Source organism: Cherax quadricarinatus, chromosome 50, assembly GCF_038502225.1.
Source record: "Cherax quadricarinatus isolate ZL_2023a chromosome 50, ASM3850222v1, whole genome shotgun sequence".
NCBI classification, from domain to species: Eukaryota; Metazoa; Arthropoda; class Malacostraca; order Decapoda; family Parastacidae; genus Cherax; species Cherax quadricarinatus.
The window spans coordinates 24869011-24889567 of NC_091341.1; the positions used below are offsets into that span (position 1 = coordinate 24869011).

Consider the following 20557-nt stretch of genomic DNA (forward strand, 5'->3'; position numbering starts at 1 on the left):
ACGACGTTTCGGTCCGACTTGGACCATTGACAAAGTGTGACTTTGTCAATGGTCCAAGTCGGACCGAAACGTCGTCGTAAGCTTCTGTCTTTTATGTGCGGGTTATTTGTGTACACTCACCTAATTCACCTAGTTGTGGTTGCAGGGGTCGAGACTCAGCTCCTGACCCCGCCTCTTCACTGACCGCTACTGGGTCCTCCCTCTCCCTGCTCCATGAGCTTTATCATACCTCGTCTTAAAACTATGTATAGTTCCTGCCTCCACTGCATCGCTTGCCAGACTATTCCACTTCTTAACAACTCTGTGGCTGAAGAAATACTTCCTAACATCCCTTTGACTCATGTGAGTCTTCAACTTCCAATTGTGACTCCTTGTTTCTGTGTCCCATCTGTGGAACATTCAAATTCAAATTTTTTCAAATTCAAAGTTTATTCTCTATAAGGATTACAATGCTGAGTTTACAGAAATTTGGTTATTGTTTGGTTTACATGTAGTAAAATTGTGATTACAGAGTGTACCACTAGAACGCTTAGCATGGCTAGGCATTTCGGGCATACTTAGTTTTATTCTTAATTGTAAAATATTACAAATTATGAGGTAAGTTGGTATTATGGCTAAGTGACTAAATACTAGTTTGTGAGTTTAGCAATGTGAATGCTTTTGTTTTGGCACAGTACATAGTTTCAGTATTGGAGTATCACAGGATTCATTATTTTAAGACTGAGATTAATATTTCTGTTTATGGTCAAATGAGTGAGTGTAAGTGTGAACCACCAGGTGGTATTCGTGTAGTTAGTTGACGGGGTGTATCAGGGAGATAAGAAGTTTTCTAATGGTAGTTTTGAAGGTGATGAATGTGTCTGCAGTTCTAGAGTTCTTAGGTAGGGTATTCCAGATTTTAGGGCCTTTGACATACATTGAATTTTTGTAAAGGTTTAGTCGGACACGGGGAATGTTGTAGAGATGTTTGTGTCTGGTGTTATGCCTGTGGGTTCTGTCACAACTATCAAGAAAGCGTTTTAGGTCAAGGTTGATATTAGAGTTTAAGGCCCTGTAGATATAGATTGCACAGTAGTAAGTGTGGATGTACTGAACTGGGAGTAAGTTTAGATCTATGAAGAGTGGGGGGGGGGTGTTGCCAGGGATGGGATTTAGTGATTATTCTTACTGCAGCTTTTTGTTGGGTTATTATTGGCTTTAGGTGTGTTGCTGCAGTTGATCCCCAAGCACAAATAGCATAGGTGAGGTATGGATAAATAAGTGAGTGGTATAGTGTGAGAAGGGCATTTTGCGGCACGTAGTATCGTATCTTGAAGAGGATCCCAACCGTTTTGGATACTTTTTTGGCTATATGCTGGATATGGGTGCTGAAATTCAGGTTGTTGTCAAGGTATAAGCCTAGGAATTTTCCCCCATTATTTCTGGTAATTAGAGTGTTGTCAATCTTAATGTTAATTTGTGCATCTCCTGCTCTGCTACCAAACATAATATAGTAGGTTTTGTCAGTGTTAAGCATAAGTTTATTGGCTGTCATCCAAGTCGATATTTTAATCAGCTCCTCATTCACAATGGTGTTGAGGGTGGCAAGATTAGGGTGAGAGATGACATAAGTCGTGTCATCAGCAAAGAGAATGGGTTTCAGGTGTTGGGATACGTTTGGAAGGTCATTGATGTATATGAGGAGGAGCAGGGGACCAAGGACACTTCCCTGCGGAACTCCAGTATCAAGTGGCCGTGTTGCTGATGCTGTGTCTTTAATGGTGACGTACTGATACCTATTAGTAATGTAAGATTTGAAATAAGCAAGCGCATGGCCTTTTATACCGTAGTGATCAAGTTTGTGGAGTAGGATGTCGTGGTCTACTGTGTCAAAAGCTTTTCTTAGGTCAATAAAAATTCCTAGTGGATATTCCTTATTTTCCAATGCTGTGTAAAGGAGATCTAGCATTTTTATGATTGCATTATTAGTGCTTTTATTTTTCCTGAATCCAAACTGGCAGGGGTTGAGTATGTTTTGAGCCGTTATAAATGAATACAGTCTCATGTGCACGAGTTTCTCAAAGATTTTGGATAGCAATGGTAAGTTAGATATTGGCCTATAGTTGTTTAAGTCTGTAGGGTCACCACCTTTATGTATTGGCGTAACCCTTGCCATCTTGAGTAGTTTCGGGAAGGTGCTAGTCTCTATTGACTTGTTAAAAAGTAATGAAATAGCATGCGAAAGGACATGGGCCGCTCGCTTGTACAGTAATGGTGGGACATGAGACAGATTCCCCGAGTTATTTTTAAGTGACTTTATGATCTCAATGATTTCCGTGGGCTCAGTTGGTGCAAGATAGAAGGAATTAGGGAAATTTCCATCTAGGTAGTCCCCGGCATGGGCATTGGTATGTGGGATTTTACTGGCAAGATTAGATCCTATGTTTGAGAAGAAGTCGTTTATCTTGTTAGCTGTGTCAGTGGGATGTAGTGGTGTTTCATTAGGTTTAGTTAGGACAATATTCTTGGTTTTTCTCAGTTTGTGGGTCCCTAGAATCTGAGAGAGTGTTTTCCAGGTCTTTTTTATATCTCCTCTAGTGTCTGTGAATCTGCTGGAGTAGTATAGTTGTTTGGCTTTTTTTATTACTTTGGTGAGAGCTGATGAATAGTGTTTAAGAGTATCTTTGTGTATTAAGCCCTGTCTATATTGCTTTTCATATTGGTGTTTCTTGTCAATGGATTTCAGAATGGTGCTGGTTAGCCATGGGCAACCAAGCCGTTTGTTTGTGATCTGTTTTGTTTTTATAGGACAATGTTTGTTGTATAGTCTAAGTAATTTGTTAAGAAAAATGTCTGTCCAGTCATCAATACCATTGGCCTTGGAGAATTCTGTAGGCCAATCAACAATCTCTAGGTCAGCTGTGAACTTCCTTACTGAGGCCTCGTCATGGAGTCTAAATGAGACTTTGTTGTATTCAAGTGGTGGTTTACTAATGTTTGTCAGGAGGAAGGTAGGGTAGTGGTCTGTAGTGCTATCTGTGATTATCCCTGATTTAAGGGGGGCTAGTATATTGGTCCATATGTGGTCTATTATGGTTGCACTTGTCTCAGTGAGCCTGGTTGGTTTAGTTATTGTTGGTATGAGAAGTGTGTTGTTCATATTGTTGATGAAATCAGTTACAGGCTGATCATCTAGTAAGCCAAGGTTGATGTTGAAGTCTCCAGCTAAGAGAAGGTGGTGCTTATTCATTTGTCTGTTTGTTATTAGTGACTTTAATTTCTCACTGAAATTTGGGATGTTTGTGTGAGGTATCCGGTAAATGGCACCGATTGTTATAGGCGTCTTAAGGTTTTTTACAGTCTTTGTCCACCTTGTCTATTCCACGCAGTATTTTGTATGTCATTATCATGTCTCCCCTGACCTTCCTGAGTGTGTGTGTGTGTGTGTGTGTGTGTGTGTGTGTGTGTGTGTGTGTGTGTGTGTGTGTGTGTGTGTGTGTGTGTGTGTGTGTGTGTGTGTGTGTGTGTGTGTGTGTGTGTGTGTGTGTGTGTGTGCCGGTGGTTCCTATGGTAACAAATATAAACGTACTGTTATGCCAAACGCCTCAAGAAACTACAATATCTTAGCACAACTACATATGCCCGAAACAAATATTAAAGTTAACTAATAGACTTATAAAAGGTTTAAGCTCGCAGAATAAATAATTTTATCTGTATAAAGTCAAAGACAGACTTTTTAGTTTCATTATTCTGCATTTTGAACTCGTAAATCATTGTATCCAAGTAAAACTTGTGTTGCTACTGACAACACTGATGCCATATACGTCACAATGTGATATTTTATGCATGATTATATAAGAGAATTTACGAGCAGAGGTCCTAGCCAATGGCAGGATGGATGTGGTGGCCTTGCAACCTTTGTGGTTACATCGACCAACATCTTGACCCACAAGCTGGTGTTGCCAGGCAACCTCAGTGTGTTTACTTGCATTCATTCTTCTGAAGGTTACCTGCAACATCTTAATGATTCTGAGGCCTTCAGTGTTGTCTACTGCTAGGTGAAGCTAACAACCTGCAGGTCTGATTATGGCCTGAGTATGTCGATGTTAGAAATTGTAATGTATACGTGTTTTAAGACTATTAGGACGTGGGATTAGTGTGATGCTACTTGGTGTGTGTATATATGGAGAAAACAACGCTTCATTACCTTACTAAGTCACACTACTCCACACTTGTACTGTCAACAGGGTGAGTATCTGTGTCATGCAGAGAAGTGAATTTGTTAAGTTAAACTATGTTAGTGCGGTGATGTTTAGCGCGTGCTGGCAGTGTGCAAGTCGAGGAGAGAAGTGTGAACATCACTCATGACGCCCAATTTGGAGGAGGTCACACACTGCAGCGACGCCAGCACCTCCGGGGAAGTAGTACCTACCCAACAAACTGACTTACAGAGTCCTAGTTCTTCTCCGGGCCCCAGATATGTGGCCCAGGAAGCCCAGACAAGGGCCCCAGGCGGCAGTGTGGTGGTGACGGATCTAGAGGATGAGGGAGCCACCACTATCATGGGTGAAGGTGGTGGCCTTCTGGCTGGATCAGGTGGCCACCACCAACACGGGTGCCTGTGGCCACAGGAGTCTGTGGCCACACACAGCAGGGTGTCAGCACGTGAGGCCGCCTCAACACACAGTCTTGATGACGAAGATGACAATGAGGTAAGTTACAACCTATCTTATTTCGAAGAATTGTAGCTGCCCTTCCCTTCCCTCGCATCAGACCTGATAACCTCCCATGTCCCAGGCACTCTATGTCCATTACCAGTTTAATATTTCCCCACGAGCATTATACCTGATGGACCAAAATATCGACCACAGTTTCTTCTCTGTTTTGTGGATTACTGTTCCTATGTTTATCTGGCCTTGCAATAATGCTCACACATCCCATATTTTTACGTGCTAACATAAATAGAAATGGTTATAACTATGACCATAATTTTTAAAGGGGTTGACCGGTAAGCCAGGGGAAGGCCTCGGTCAAATGACCAAAAGCTCCAACGGCGGGTCATCTGACTAAAACCTGTGTCAGGAAACACTTGTTTCCTGACAAACCTTACTTAACCTAACCGTGCTAACATATATTACAACAGTAAACCAGATAGATGTTTGTCACCACCCGCTCCTACACCCGCAGTGGGTTTAGCGCTTCTTTTTTATTATAATAATAATCCTACACCCACAAGAAAATTATCATCTTAGCAGCTCCACTGTTTACTAACAATCCCGACCATCGCTTTACCAAGATACAGAACCGTTAAAATTTTGAACATATTAGTAACACGTGAACATACTAGCATCTCATGAACATAATAACAACAGATGAGTATATTAGTATCTCATGAACATACTAGCATCTCATGAACATACTAGCATCTCATGAACATACTAGCATCTCATGAACATACTAGCATCTCATGAACATACTAGCATCTCATGAACATACTAGCATCTCATGAACATAATAAGATAGGTAACTATTATAAAGATATACGTACTTACATTCAGTATGTTTTTTTGTAGTTTTATTAATATTATTAAACAGTTGGTGTCCAACTTAAGAAGCTCGGTCTCAGACCCATACGCGGGGGAGGGGGGGGGGGTTCTGGAACTTCCAGATCATCACCCCCGCATCACAGTGATTATATATTAATAGTTCCAGAATGGAATTATTAACATATAATCACTATGTACTACCACCATTACCCCTACCACCATTACCAGAGTATAATCCCGCAGCAGAGCTGGTGGACGGAGAGTGGTCCCGTGGCCACGGTGAAGTTGGTGTTGGAGACGGGCGTGGGGGTGATCACAAGGGCGTGGCCGCTACTCCAGCCCGCCCACGCCCTCAAGAACCACCTCAGTAACACCACCCAGGTTCCCGCCCAGTTTCTGCAGGTAAGACCTATCCCTTATCTCTTGTGGGAAGTTTTGAAATGGTGCTGATTAGTGTTATGTTGCAGAGTGAGCTGTGTGGCGTTCAGAACTGTTATAATCACACACACACTCACACACACACACACACACACACACACACACACACACACACACACACACACACACACACACACACACACACACACACACACACACACACACACACACACACATTATTAAATACCTGTAATATTACATACCTGTAGCGAAGCTCGTAGGCTCCTGTATATATATTTTTTATGCAATCTTATTTCATTATGTACAAGATTCAACTTCATTACACATAAGGATTTCATATAGCTGGATTCCAAATTTACAAATATTCTAAAATTCTTTTCGGAAAACTCCAAAAATCATAATAGCAAACTGATCTGATTTTTTTTCTTTTCTATAGTTACACTTAGTATGTTCTGTTAAAGCCTACCAACTGTTGTCAGTGTTTGTTATTGAGGCTGTGGAATCAGGGATTAACATTTGCATAAACTCCTCTGTAGAGTTCGGTGATAATTTATATAAAAAATGGTTATAACTATGACTAATTTTTAAAGGGGTGGAGGGGTAAGCCAGTGGAAGGCCTCGGTCAGATGACCAAAAGCTCCAACGGCGGGTCATCTTGTAAGACCCGCGTCAGGAAACACTTGTTCTGTTTCCTGACGAACCTATCCTAACCTAGGTGATAATTTGTATTTTAATGTGTAGAATATTATGTGGGTTTTACAGTGGAGACTTTTTTTGAGATGGGGATAATTCTTAGAAAAAAGGTGTATTGGTGTTTTGTGTGCTAGATTATAGTAAATATTGAGTCATGAGTACAGTAACCACCCATGTGTGTGGGCGTGCAGCTGGTGGTTCACGGGCGTGTGTTGAGTGACGACGCCACTCTTAGCAGTGTGGGCGTCGAGGCCAACGAGACGGTGCAGGTGGGCGTCTCCTCTAAACGCCCACACAGTCATCCACTGACCCTGTTGGCACCCACCACGCCCACACTGCCCACACCAGACGTCATCACTGTCATCGTCGCAGAAGGTGAAGTACTCACTGGTTGTCCACCGTCATCTCAACTATTACATTTCCTTTTATTATTAATTTTTGAATTATTGAAAGAGCGCTAAACCCGCAAAACTTATTCAGCGTCTTGAAAGATTATCCGGTTTGACCTGAGGATAAGGACGGTAGCTTCAGTTCCTTGGATCACAGGCAACAAGACAATCCTCTTCCTCTTTTATTGATTTTAACGTTTAATATCACCCGCCGACTAAGATTCTGTTCCTGTATTATTGTTACTCTGAGTATAATTGATTTTTTTTTTTTTTTTTGGGGGGGGGGGGCTTCGATTTATTGCCTTTTTTAATGTTACTGAGCAAAGTGTGCCTTTAATACTGTTATATTTTCCGACAGTTTCTAGGATCTGTTGTAATTTAGAATAAATTTGTCTGATATACAATAAAATTAGGCCTCTCGTTTTATGCTTTCAGATTTTTGTAATATATTCTAATAACATTTAAAATAACAATAGGTTATATACAGAGAGAGGTATATATCCGGTGTATATATGATGAGAGTTTACTCTATTCCATATTTTAGGGATTAAAGTGTTAAGACTTTATGCTGTCCTAGCCTTCATTTATAGCCACTGGCGAGCCCAAGGTGGCTGGTCAGAGACCGAGTCGCGGGGGAGATTAGCAGATATAATGTGTATGACGGTGGTGTTGCAGGTGGAGGTGTGGAGAGGGAGGTGGTAGTGGAGGTGGAGTGGGGGGCAGGACCCAAGCCGTGGCTGGGGGGCTACAGACACAAACTCTCAGGAATACTCTACCACAACGCTGCTACCCAGACTATACCCAGAGTTAGGACAATACCAGGTATGTTACTCTACCACAACGCTGCTACCCAGACTATACCCAGAGTCATGACAATACCAGGTACGTTACTCTACCGCGAGGCTGATATCCAGACTATACCCAGAGTCAGGAGAATACCAGGTACGTCACTATCACAAGACTGCTGCCCAGTTTGAGAGACAGTAGATAGAACAAAAGTGGATATTACTAACAACACATGATTTAGCCTTTCGTTCTTCCTTTAGGGCAGGTGACCAGGGGCACCCAAACAGTGTGGGCATGCGGGCGTGGGTGTCAGACCCTCCGCACTGCCTACACCCAGACCACACACCTCCATCCTCTGGTGTACATATCCACGCCCGTGTTCATCACGCCCAGACCCTACTCCCCTACTCGTCGCTATGATATCGCAAAGGTAGGGGAAAAATATTCTTCTGTCGGTGAGCTGAGAGACATATCACACTAAGGTGGATGAGCAGGTGTTGAAAGATAATACAAAAACTGTCTCGCAGGTGTTGGTTCTACAACGGATGCTGCGAGGGTGGCTTGCTCGCAAACAACTGCGCAGACTACGTCAGGTACTATCCATGATACCTGTAGGTTCTGACACGCATGATTCTTTTATGATAATATTAGGATATATTTTGAATGGTAGCTCTGAGGAGAAATCTTTCTCTAGTGTATGTACTTTCGAACAGATTAGAGAGACTGAGCTACAAGCAGCAGAAGCAAGTGAAAGAAGAAGCGTGGCGAGCGTAGAGTCTGACACATCCAGCAGCCCCACCCCACACCAGGTAACCATTTCTTACATACACCTCACGGTATATACATCGAAATATAACGATCTCACCATACATATGTCAAAACGAAACTCGAGAAATTACAAAGGATGTCATTAAGACTAGTGCTTGATATAACAGGAATGAGCTACAAAGAAAGAATGCTCGAATAAGGCCTCATGCCATAGAAGGAACGAAGAACAAGAGGGGATATAAGTATTGATATTAAAAGTATACATGGACATAGGGTAAACAAGGGCAGGCTCTTTACCAGGGATGAAACAATATTTGTTCCTCTAGTCTGTTCCTTCTATTCATGATTTCTTTACCATGAAAATATATGAAATTAATCAAATATAAGTAAAACCCTGCTCACAACTCGACTATTTTACAATGAAATCACTATATGTAGGTATCTCCCAAAGGAATTTCAGTACCTTAGTCTCACCCTCACATGACTAACATATGGTGATGGTTGCAGGCGTGGCGGCAGGCAGTACCCATGACAGAGTTATACTCACGTCTGGAGAACTGGCGCAGGAATCAAGTGTCTCAAGTGAACGCCACACTGAGGGGCAAGGATCGTAGACGAGCACTGGTCGCTCTCCTCGAGAAGGAAACTGAGTTACTCAGGTCACTTGAGGCTCACAGAGCTGCCCGCTCTGCTAGGCGGAGGAACGCTGACATAGCCAGGTTTTTGCAAGAGGTCAGTGTTCGGTGTGGTTTAAATTACTGTAAAAATGTATATCTTAGGAGATATATTGTAGTGATTGTTGACGTTTTCTGCGTCAGGAAAGTCTCCTGGTATGTGTCTTAATCAAATCACGACCCGCTCAGTAATAGCTATGATTTTTTTAAGCAGTTCATGCGACAGGCCAAGAGCTGTTATACCTCAGCTCATGTCAAAGTCTGACTCTATAGTATGCTGTAGCAGACTCCCAGGAAGTGACCCAAAACATATTATAAACTGCCAGGTTCTTTTTCATTGCTAGGTGAGCAGGGCCAGCAGGTCTCGCCCTGCCCTTCTACTCACCTTATTAATAAGTATATGCAAGATGTTTAAGGTTTATATACTTAATTCTGTTTCTAATTCAATCTTTACTTTGATAAATGAAGGCAAATTTGAATTAAAATGATAATTAGCACTGATCAACACTTCCACCAAATATTTCACGTATCAAGAATTTAATAACAATAGTTTTTGATAAACTGGTATATATATTATAATAAAGTAGCTAATGCAGTCAAATAACGTATAATAAAATTATATAATCATACTAATAAAGAGATATTCAGTGTTATAAGTCTATAGAGCTCACTTTAGTTATTTTTATTACAATTGGTCGTATACTATAATGAAACAATGTTACAACGAAAAAGAGCTGGTCGATTAAAAAAATCCGATTTATATTTTGTCCTGCTCGCTAAATGTACTTTGTAATTAATCGGACAAATTTGCCCGAGGTTACGATAAGCGAGACAGTAACATCACTAGTTAAATTACCATAAAATATATTCCCCAGGTCAGTAAGTCATACTAGTGTACACAAGAGGGAGCAAACCCGAGCTATAAAGTTTCTTTAATACGGGCAAAAAAATAGATAGATATTCTAACTAACAGACAGATGATCGCAGGAGCTACTAGGCACAGGAGTCCATAATTCGTCGTAATATTTTGAGGTGAAAATTGACAGCTTGGTACATGTTTGTGTTTGCAGGTGCCGGAGATGGCGACGTTACCGGAGGTGTAGAGAAGGCATGCGATGGTTCTGGCAATATAACTCTTGTATAGTTCATGTAGGTACAATGTGATGAACGCAAGACATGAAGAGTTGATATAAAAGTTCTAATGAATGATTTAGCGGTCCAAAGCATAGAGTAACCATATTGTTTGGCAAATTAGATGTGCATGTGTGTTCGTCAGTTGGAATGCTCACGCACATTAAATAACTTAATACTTTGACTAGGGCATACTGGAGATATTAACAGCACCGTCTTTAACACATTTACACATCATTTCACAGTTCATTAATCCTCATCACTCAGCGCAGCAGGTAAGGTCACTCATTAAATAATTTACACAAAGTAATTAACCCTGCACAGCAATAAATGCCCTTACACAACACTTACTATATCACTTAGGTTCATTACTTTTCACTGTATCAATGTATCGGGCATCACATTTTACTTTGTTTTACTAGAGATCACTAGGTATGATGACTGGTACGTCACCTCACTGCACTCAGTTGGTCAAGATATCTCACTTTCTGTCACATCACAACACATCAGTTCCATTGTTTGTGAGATGTAATAAATATCGGAAGCAAAAATATAAATAAGTTATTTTATGAACACCTTAAAATCTACCTACATTAAAAACAAATGAACACAAATTCCTGTTACTTATAACAAGTAAAGCCTATTATATTAGTGCATTAAGACAATAAGAAATGTCTCCCCTTCCTCACGTCACACTTCCAAGTCCTCAGGCACTGTATTGATCCATGTGGATTTAGCGCTTCCCTAGTAATATAATTATTTCTTGGAAGAGTATTCTAGAAAGTCCTATTATAGATTTGTGTACAGTTTTGGTTAGCATATTAGAGACAGGATAACTAAAGATGAGGGTGAGCAGCGCCTAACGACCAACATGGTACCTAGACTATCGTGTCAATTTCATGAAAACCGTCTGACTTGCCCCACTTGCAAGGCGAACACTGAGGTGACTCACTACAAGTATTTAAATGTATCAAAGGGCATAACAGTCTTGATTCATGAAAATACTTTGTGTTCAATCAACGCAAATTCTATTCCTGTGATCTCATTTGCTCGGACCATTTCTTCTTTTCTGCAACATTGCAAGCTCCTGAGGATGTGTTGATTGCAACACGAAAGGCCCAGAACTATCATTCAACTCCCCTTCCCCGTGGTTTTGTGTGTATATATATATGTGTGTGTATATATATATATATATATATATGTGTGTGTATATATATATATATATACACATATATATATACACACATATATATATATATATATATATATATATATATATATATATATATATATATATATATATATATATATATATATATATATATATATATATATATATACATATATATACATTATATATATATATACACATACTATATACATATATATATATATATATACATATAAATTATTCATGGTTTTAATAACGGATACTTCTTTACCGTAATGTGCTGAAAGATTGGTGGTTGTAATGGATGTGATCCTCACAGGTGTCCAGTGCTCAGGTGTGGAGGGTTAGTGGCGTTGCTGGAGGAGTGGAGGTGGAGACTCCAGACACACAGCCTATTAGAGTCCTGGCAGCCCTTGCTACAGCTCTCCAACAAGACGCTACAGCAGAACTTCGCACCCAACAGTTCAACAACTTATACGAAATAGTAATTCACTCTTAATTCACACCTAATTCATAAATTAGTGATAAAACGAGACTACGTTCCGATTCGCACTGGACCATTAACAAACCGCGAAACTACCATTATCTTTAATTTTTGGGATTGTTGTGATAAGTTTCAGCCAATATTGTAGCTGACTGATTAGAAACTAAGTTTACTGCAATGAAACTGATCATTATGTAACTTGAACAAATCCCTAACCTGAGAATTGACATACATGTGCATGGAGAGCTGACAGATTGAGAGTAAGAGTGTTCTGCGCTCCAGGTAGAGCAGTACTGCCCCACCCATGATGATGGACCAAGAACCCGTCGCACGGCAGCGGATATAAGAAGTTTGGCTCGTCGAGGAGTGGACCTGCTGGCCCGCGGTACTTCTGACAGCAGGTTAAGGGGTCTCCGTAAGCGCCTCCACAGCCTAATAATCACCTACCTTCACCAGGTACGTTACTATTCACCAGTAAGAATATCACCTCTCGTAGCTGGAGTATGGCGTAGATGACAAGTGGTAAAAGACACAGCATAACGACTCTTCGTTAGCTGTATCAATTGTTTGATAAAACTCATATAAGCGAAACATCGTACTAATAAAGGGCTCCTTTATTAATACGATAGAGGGATCACTTGGTAAAAAAAACACCTACATCAAAAGGAAGCTTTATTAAATACTTTATAAAGCTTCATGTAGGCGACACGTAGTACTAATGTAGGTCTCTTTTTTGTGTTATTTATACCAAACATTTCTCCATCGTCTCTCATCTACTACATTCACATTTTTGTCATGAAATTATTCAATCTAAATTTTGTTTACACCGCTGAAGTTTTATTATTATGATTTTATCTTAAATATTAAGTATTATATTTGTGTTGCAGGTTCAGGGTCGTGTGTCTTCTATTGTGGCACCCCGTTCTATCCGTGCTGCTGGTGCCAAGCCTGTCTTACTCACTACCAGGATGACCTGAATTCCCTATCAGAGCAGCTTGATCTCCCTATCAGGGCAACTTGATCTCCCTATCACCACAACCTAATCTCCCTATCAGGGCAACCTGATCTCCCAGTCAAGGCAACATGACTTTGCTGTAGGTGCCAATCTCAGCATTTTAATCAGGATGACCTGGCCTCAGTACTAGGATCACCTGGCCTCTTCCAGGATGAGCTGACCTCATCTGAGCAGGATTAACACGTTCACTTACTTCAAGATTTCCCACTTCTTATGCAAACAACAGCCGCCTGGCTCGATCCCATATGATTTTGTTTACACATTCAGATTACTATGCAACTGACAGTTTAGTCAACTATTAACTCCTCTGTACACAAATAACCCGCACATAGAAGAGAGGAGCTTACGACGGCGTTTCGGTCCGACTTGGACCATTTACAAAGTTCCAGTCACGATATTGTGGCTTTTATTGTTATTTATTATCTCCTCTGCCCCAAATACGATTCTTGTGGGCGGTGTCATAGAATTATGGAGTCACATAATGGGTCCAGGAATTGGGCCCCAATGTACAAAGTAATGAACTATTTACAAATTTATTAGCTTCAGGAAAGATAGTAATGACTTTAAACAGTCATGAATTCAGTCACAAAAACATTGCAATAGAGTGATATGTGGTTATGAGTTATTTAAAAATAGGCAAAGAATAGTTTTTTCCAGAATTGCTGATAATATGTTACTGGGTAAATTAATTCGACATTTCTTGAACATTTGTGAATTGTAATTGAATTCACAAATTTTATCGTAGTCCAATATATAATGACGCGGGATGAGATAAGTATCGCACATGTGTTGTATACTGTGGTAAGTTTAGGCTTACATCAGCTTGTGCCTTGAGCTTAGCTGAAGCTGGGCAGTGGTGACATCAAGTGTTAATTTTGTTGGATGCACCATAGACTTGTGACTCCTCTTGCATGATAGATTGGTTATTGAGGAAACATTTCCTCAATGAAGATTCCCGTATGTTGCACGAAACGTTTCCTCAATAAAGATTCCCATGATAGAATGGTGACAGATGGATTGACTGGTACCACTCTCCCTCTGTCTCAAGTCACAGTTGAAGTTCTTTTCGTATTACTGTCCTCAAACTACCAGATGGCGGACAAAATTTTAATCTCCCTCCGTGAAGGCATACGCTGTTGCCAATTCAAAAGTTCTGTCATGCATTTGAAGGCCAGTACTAGAGGGAATCCACAAAAGTGTACTCTGATTCCAGTCTAAAATTCTTTCAAACCTGTCTGGCTCCTGGCACAAGCATGCCACAATTAACACTCATGGAGTTGAAAACATATATGGATGATAATCACATACAATTAAATGTCAACTTTAAATGTATGGACATAAATATGAGTGTAAGAAGTATACCAAACAGTTCAGTTGATGCATTCTCCAGTGTCTACACTAAATCCATCGTTCTACATAACACTGGTACTTCCAGTTGCACTAATTAGAGGGTTGGTGAACACACCCTTCAGCATATGAATATATTAGTTGTACCTAGACAGCTATGACCAGCTTTCTTTAAAGGGGGTGGGAAGGGTGCCTTTATTATGGCAAAGGGTTCTTGTTCCAAGGTATTGGAGCTACCGTACCCTTCCTCGAATTAAGCTTGACTACCTGTGATTCCCCAGGCACTATATGACCTATATGGGTTCCAAAAACAGGTAATTCTGCTAAAAGAAAGATCCTTTTTCTAGCATTTAAACTATTTTAAGACTTCTGGATTGATCTCATGTACAAAATAATTACTAAAATGTATATATTTATCAACTATGTTTCTGATACTAAATCTACCTCTGGAGTCTACTCAAAACAATGAGATTTATTTTATACTAGAATTAGCAGATTAAGAAATATAGTCATAATTTAACTTGATTTAAAACCTAGTCTTACCTGCTAGGATGATACCAATAACACTAGGTTAACCTTTGTTGCTTTGAGGTATAATAAAAAATTCATATTATTTTTCTTATATATTTTTCTCTTAATATATAATGTTTGGCACATACAGTATGTAAATAAAATAAAAAATAAGACATCAGTTTGTTCTGTCTTAGTATGTAGTATTGAACCTCCTACAGTATAGAGAGATGTAGTTCTCGTATATTTTATGGAGTATTCAAGGAGAGGTCTACAGCAGGAGTATCAGTAGTATGTGAAAGGTGTTAGCTTCTTAGTGCAGGTGAACCAGAACTTCCTTAACATGGAATCAGGAGCGAGAACAAATTGCTCGGAGCGTCGACAACACTGAGCAGCTTCCGGGAGTTTTCCTTTATCTCGGTAAGTTAGTGACAGTGAGGTGGCCTGAGACCAGAGGGTGAGCGTGTGGTGGCTGCTGTTGCATGGAACCAGACTTTCGTGCTGACAAGACTATAAGAGCTTGAAGTTAGACCAGGAAACATGCAAGGCAAAACCAGCGGAGGAGGGGAGACCATTTTTTCAGGTGAAACTATTAACTATTAGACAAGATCATTGATATACGATGAAACCAACTGACGAGACCAACTTGCATGTACACGGGATGATCAGCCAGATTTGAACCCCTCAGTTTAGTTTCTAGACAGCACACAAGAACGTTTTGGCTGTTGATGACTACGTTCACTTGACGTCACCGTACAGCTGAGTGAAATTCCTGAAGCGTCTTATAAAATGGATGCATGTTCGTAATCGGAGGCAACAGTAGTTTAAGGATTTAGGGATGGGGAAGAGGGATGTGGACTGTTCAGAGTGTGTAAATGTTGGTTGTGTTTACCTGGCAGGCAGGGATTGTAAGAGTTTTAACACGATTGTTTGTAGGGGTTGCATGTTTTATGTAAAGTTAATGTGTTGTTTGTAGGATGTAAGAGAAGCCGGACGGCTGACACTGTAGGCGGGTCGGGAAAATAGGTGGCGGGGCACTAGAGGTAAAATTAGGGAGGGATGATAAGTGAGAGTTAAGACTAGTGGGTCATTGAGTGGCGGAGAGTTTATTGTAAGGATGTATGATGGGTGGGAGTTATGGGAAGATTAGTGGGTCAGTAATCATCAAGTTCCTCAGTCCGCTGGGGGCCGTGGTTGCCTCGTTTACCAAACCTGTAATATAGAATGAATTTGTTAAGTCATTCCAGGAAAGATGGACCGAGATGTGAGTCTCTCGGTTTATATACACGGAGAGTTTACTGTAATCTCTGTTTTAATGATTAAAACTTTTTTACTGGTATATGGGTTACATGTGTGTGTTTGGTGCGTTTAAATAGACGTGAATTCACGCCAAACTCACGTGTAGTTAAATAAGATGAGATCATGGCATCACATGAGCCAGACAATCATCATCTGGTTTTCCACGTTTGTTACAAAATTAAATAAATAGTGAATAAAATGCAATATACATAAGAGTTATTCTCACTCTAGGTTCCATACAGCCCTAGGATAATTTAGTTCACAATAGGCTGCAGTTACAAGCGTGATATTACGCATATTCTTCTCCTAACATGAAAAATTAAAATAAAATTTCAACTTGGGGTTAAGGATGACGCCTAAAATTTTTCATTGGTGTTGTTACAAGCATTTTTTTTAGTATAGTCGTGTCCCGTAGCTCGGTTGGTAGCGCAGTCAGTTCACACTGAGTGTCCGTGGTTCGATCCCCGGTACAGGTGGAAACATTAGGGCGTGTTTCCTTAAGACACCTGTTGTCCCTGTTCACCTTGCAGTAAGTACCTGGGTGTTAGTGGACTGGTGTGGGTCGCATCCTGAGGGACAAGATTAACCTAAGTTGCCCGAAATACTCTGCATAACAAGGGGCTTTCTATATAGTATGTCACTGATGTCAGCTACGGTCTGTATAAGTTGTATTTGTACTTGTAGAAAAAAATTATTATTATTATTATTATTTTTCTTTTTTGGGCCACCCTGCCTTGGTGGGAATCGGCCAGTGTGATAATAAAAATAATAATATTATCTGACGATACAGTTATCGTGGGAGTACCTTGGTCGTCCAGCAATGGCGTAGTAAGCATTGAGAGCGTCGAGGTATTGCCTGAGTTCCACTGGTGACTTGAACATGCTGGGTCTGTTAGGGTACTGGATCTCAGCTGAGCCCAGGATGCCAGCCATGGCTGCTTCATGCATGGCTTGTAGGGCTTCCACGGCTGAAGTGTCTGCTCGTGCTGCTGACATCCGACCTGCCACCACCGCTGCCACCATCACTGCCACCACCGCTCCGATCATCATGGTGCCTCGCATAGCCTGCAACACAAACACATGATGGGGCATAGCCTAGCCTGCAACACAAACACATCATGGGGCATAGCCTAGCCTGCAACACAAACACATCATGGGTCATAGCCTAGCCTGCAACACAAACACATCATGGGGCATAGCCTAGCCTGCAACACAGTCTACTAAGAGGTTGCAGTCTCATGACCCAAAACACAACCATAACCACGAGCACCACAACCCATACCACCAAACTACCATCAACACCACCACCAATACCACTACACTACCATCAACACCACCACCAATACCACTACACTACCATCAACACCACCACCAATACCACTTCGCTACCATCAACACCACCACCAATACCACTACACTACCATCAACACCACCACCAATACCACTACACTACCATCAACACCACCACCAATACTTCTGCACTACCATCAACATCACCACCAATACCACTACGCTACCATCAACACCACCACCAATACTTCTGCACTACCATCAACATCACCACCAATACCACTACACTACCATCAACACCACCACCAATACTACTACACTAGGATCAACACCACCACCAATACTACTACACTACCATCAACACCACCACCAATACCACTGCACTACGATCAACACCACCACAAATACCACTACACTACCATCAACACCACCACCAATACCACTTCGCTACCATCAACACCACCACCAATACTTCTGCACTACCATCAACATCACCACCAATACCACTACACTACCATCAACACCACCACCAATACCACTACACTACCATCAACACCACCACCAATACCACTACACTACCATCAAAACCACCACCAATACTATTACACAATCATCAGCACCACCACTGCTACCACCACACTACCAAAAACACCACCTCTACCATCGCGCGAACACACCACCACCATCACCAGGGTGTGGTAGGGACTATAACTCGCCGGTAAGCGTAAGTCTGTTGATGGTAAGGGACTATAAGTTGCTGCTGAGTGAGACAAAGGCTTCTCTCACCTCCTTCGTCTTCATCTGCCCTCTCCTTACCGCAGCCTCTAATGCCACCAGGGACAGAGAGAGAGGCTCCAGGAACGGGGCTAGATGGGACAGTGTTTTATGAGACAGTGGGGGAGAGGATGGTCCAGGGAAGGGGCTAGAGGGGACAGTGTTTTATGAGACAGTGGGGGAGAGGATAGTCCAGGGACGGGGCTAGAGGGGACAGTGTTTTATGAGACAGTGGGGGAGAGGATGGTCCAGGGACGGGGCTAGAGGGTACAGTGTTTTATGAGACAGTGGGGGAGAGGATGGTCCAGGGACGGGGCTAGAGGGGACAGTGTTTTATGAGACAATGGGGGAGAGGATGGTCCAGGGACGGGGCTAGAGTGGACAGTGTTTTATGAGACAGTGGGGGAGAGGATGGTCCAGGGACGGGGCTAGAGGGGACAGTGTTTTATGAGACAGTGGGGGAGAGGATGGTCCAGGGACGGGGCTAGAGGTGGCCGGGTGGGTGGGCTGTGAGATGATGATCATTATTGTACTCCCATACAGTGTTACACCTGTGTGTCAGTCATCGCTGCATGACCTCTGGTGGTGACATTTGAGGACAAAAGTGTGGAGAGTGAAGATAAGAATGATGGAGGAAGTCATAGTCAGTTTAGTAAACTAGTTTCAGTACTAGTCACATAGCCTGTGTTGTTAGTGACACGCAGAATGAAGGATATATCCAGATGTTGAAGGAGACCTCAAAATTAAAATCTACAAATTCTGATGAATGAGTCAATGTAATGTTGGATTGTCAACACAATTAAATATTATGCAGTGGCACTGTGCGCCTCTCCGTGAATCTGGTGGGTCCAGTACAGAGTTAGTTGTGGGAAATAGTACCCTTGGGTACTATTGGTCACTCTGACAGCCATGCTTGGGATCATGTAAGGTTTAGTAAACACTGAGAAATAGTCAGGAAAAGCAACTCTCCTGTAGGGGATTAGGTCATGAACAGTGTATCGTACAGAGCACTTTGCAGCTTCGATACCATGGACACCAGACTGGTCGAGGCCTTAACATCGTCTCTGATTCATATTATCAGACAAAAATAACAGTATATCCGACTCCACTAAACGATTGGGAACTATATTCACATGCAGTAGTAGTATTTGTAAGAATGAGTGTATGTGCTGAGGAAGAGTCAATATGAGTCCATGACGTTAGACTTGGGAAATGGAAGAAAGACTGACAGACCTGAGCAACAGAGATTTCAAAAGATGGGAGGAGAAAGGAAGAGAGAGAATGAATGGAAACAAGGTAAACTAAGGTCCTCGCTCAAGGTCTGGATTGAAGGGAGGTGATATGAAAGCAAACATGATAAGGAAACAACAAAATAGTTACAAATTATTCAAGAAAGGAGTGGATCGGCTAATTGTTTTCATTTAAGATCTCAAAGAAGTTTTCGATTGAATTTTAAACGAGAGATTAATTTGGAGCCTACACACATAAGAAGAATAAAAGACAAGCTTTCAGAGCGCGAATCTCGATAAGAGAAAAAATGTCGTGAGGAAACTGTGTTTAGTGGGAGCCGTCAAGAATCAGTAGTGACCCGGCTAATGTTTGTCACTGATATGAATGACCATATCAGCATCACACACACACACACACACACACACACACACACACACACACACACACACACAACAAACACACAAACACACACACACACACACACACACACACACACACACACAAACAAACACACAAACACACACACACACACACACACACACACACACACACACACACACACACACACACACACACACACACACACACACACATCCCAAAGGGATGTTAGGAAGTATTTCTTCAGCCACAAAGTTGTTAGGAAGTGGAATAGTCTGGCAAGTGATGTAGTGGAGGCAGGAACCATACATAGTTTTAAGACGAGGTATGATAAAGCTCATGGAGCAGAGAGGAGGACCCAGTAGCGGTCAGTGAAGAGGCGGTGCCAGGAGCTGAGTCTCGACCCCTGCAACCACAATTAGGTGAGTACATACAGACACACAAGTATGGGTGAGGCTACGGGTGTGTGAGGCCGGGGAAGCCAACCAGGCTCCATGAATATCATTGTCGAGTGAAACGAAAAAACTTCATGAAAGAACATGACATGGAGAAAAACCTGGAAATGGAGAGGGTAGAGGAGGGGCGAGATGATGGAGGAGAGAGAGAGAGAGAGAGAGAGAGAGAGAGAGAGAGAGAGAGAGAGAGAGAGAGAGAGAGAGAGAGAGAGGGAGAGAGAGAGAGAGAGAGAGAGAGA

At 41.6% G+C, this 20557-nt stretch overlaps 2 protein-coding genes across 3 annotated transcripts in view; one reads left to right on the forward strand and one right to left on the reverse strand.

Annotated features, from left to right (window-relative positions):
• Nucleotides 1-3869: 3869 nt before the first annotated feature.
• On the forward strand, nucleotides 3870-14869 carry LOC128695402 (IQ motif and ubiquitin-like domain-containing protein). Of its 2 annotated transcripts, XM_053785975.2 has the most exons (11): nucleotides 3870-4691; nucleotides 5769-5927; nucleotides 6809-6992; nucleotides 7682-7828; nucleotides 8053-8222; nucleotides 8320-8385; nucleotides 8506-8601; nucleotides 9068-9292; nucleotides 11856-12020; nucleotides 12303-12476; nucleotides 12908-14869. In XM_053785975.2, exons 1-11 carry the CDS (start codon nucleotides 4344-4346, stop codon nucleotides 12995-12997), a joined length of 1824 nt encoding a protein of 607 aa, XP_053641950.2. In that variant the 5' UTR covers nucleotides 3870-4343; the 3' UTR covers nucleotides 12998-14869. The 2 variants fall into 2 exon arrangements, with proteins under 2 accessions (XP_053641950.2, XP_069951670.1); XM_070095569.1 differs by lacking the exons at nucleotides 11856-12020; nucleotides 12303-12476; nucleotides 12908-14869 and adding an exon at nucleotides 10305-11500.
• Nucleotides 14870-14992: 123 nt separating this feature from the next.
• The window catches only part of LOC128695403 (uncharacterized), a 43843-nt gene continuing 38278 nt past the window's right edge, over nucleotides 14993-20557 (reverse strand). Inside the window, exons 2-3 of the mRNA XM_053785976.2 lie at nucleotides 16997-17256; nucleotides 14993-16104 (exon numbers count right to left, since the gene is read on the reverse strand). Coding sequence (XP_053641951.1) covers nucleotides 16047-16104; nucleotides 16997-17253 — 315 coding nt within the window. The 5' untranslated portion in view covers nucleotides 17254-17256 and the 3' untranslated portion in view covers nucleotides 14993-16046. The remainder of the gene's footprint in view (nucleotides 16105-16996; nucleotides 17257-20557) is intronic.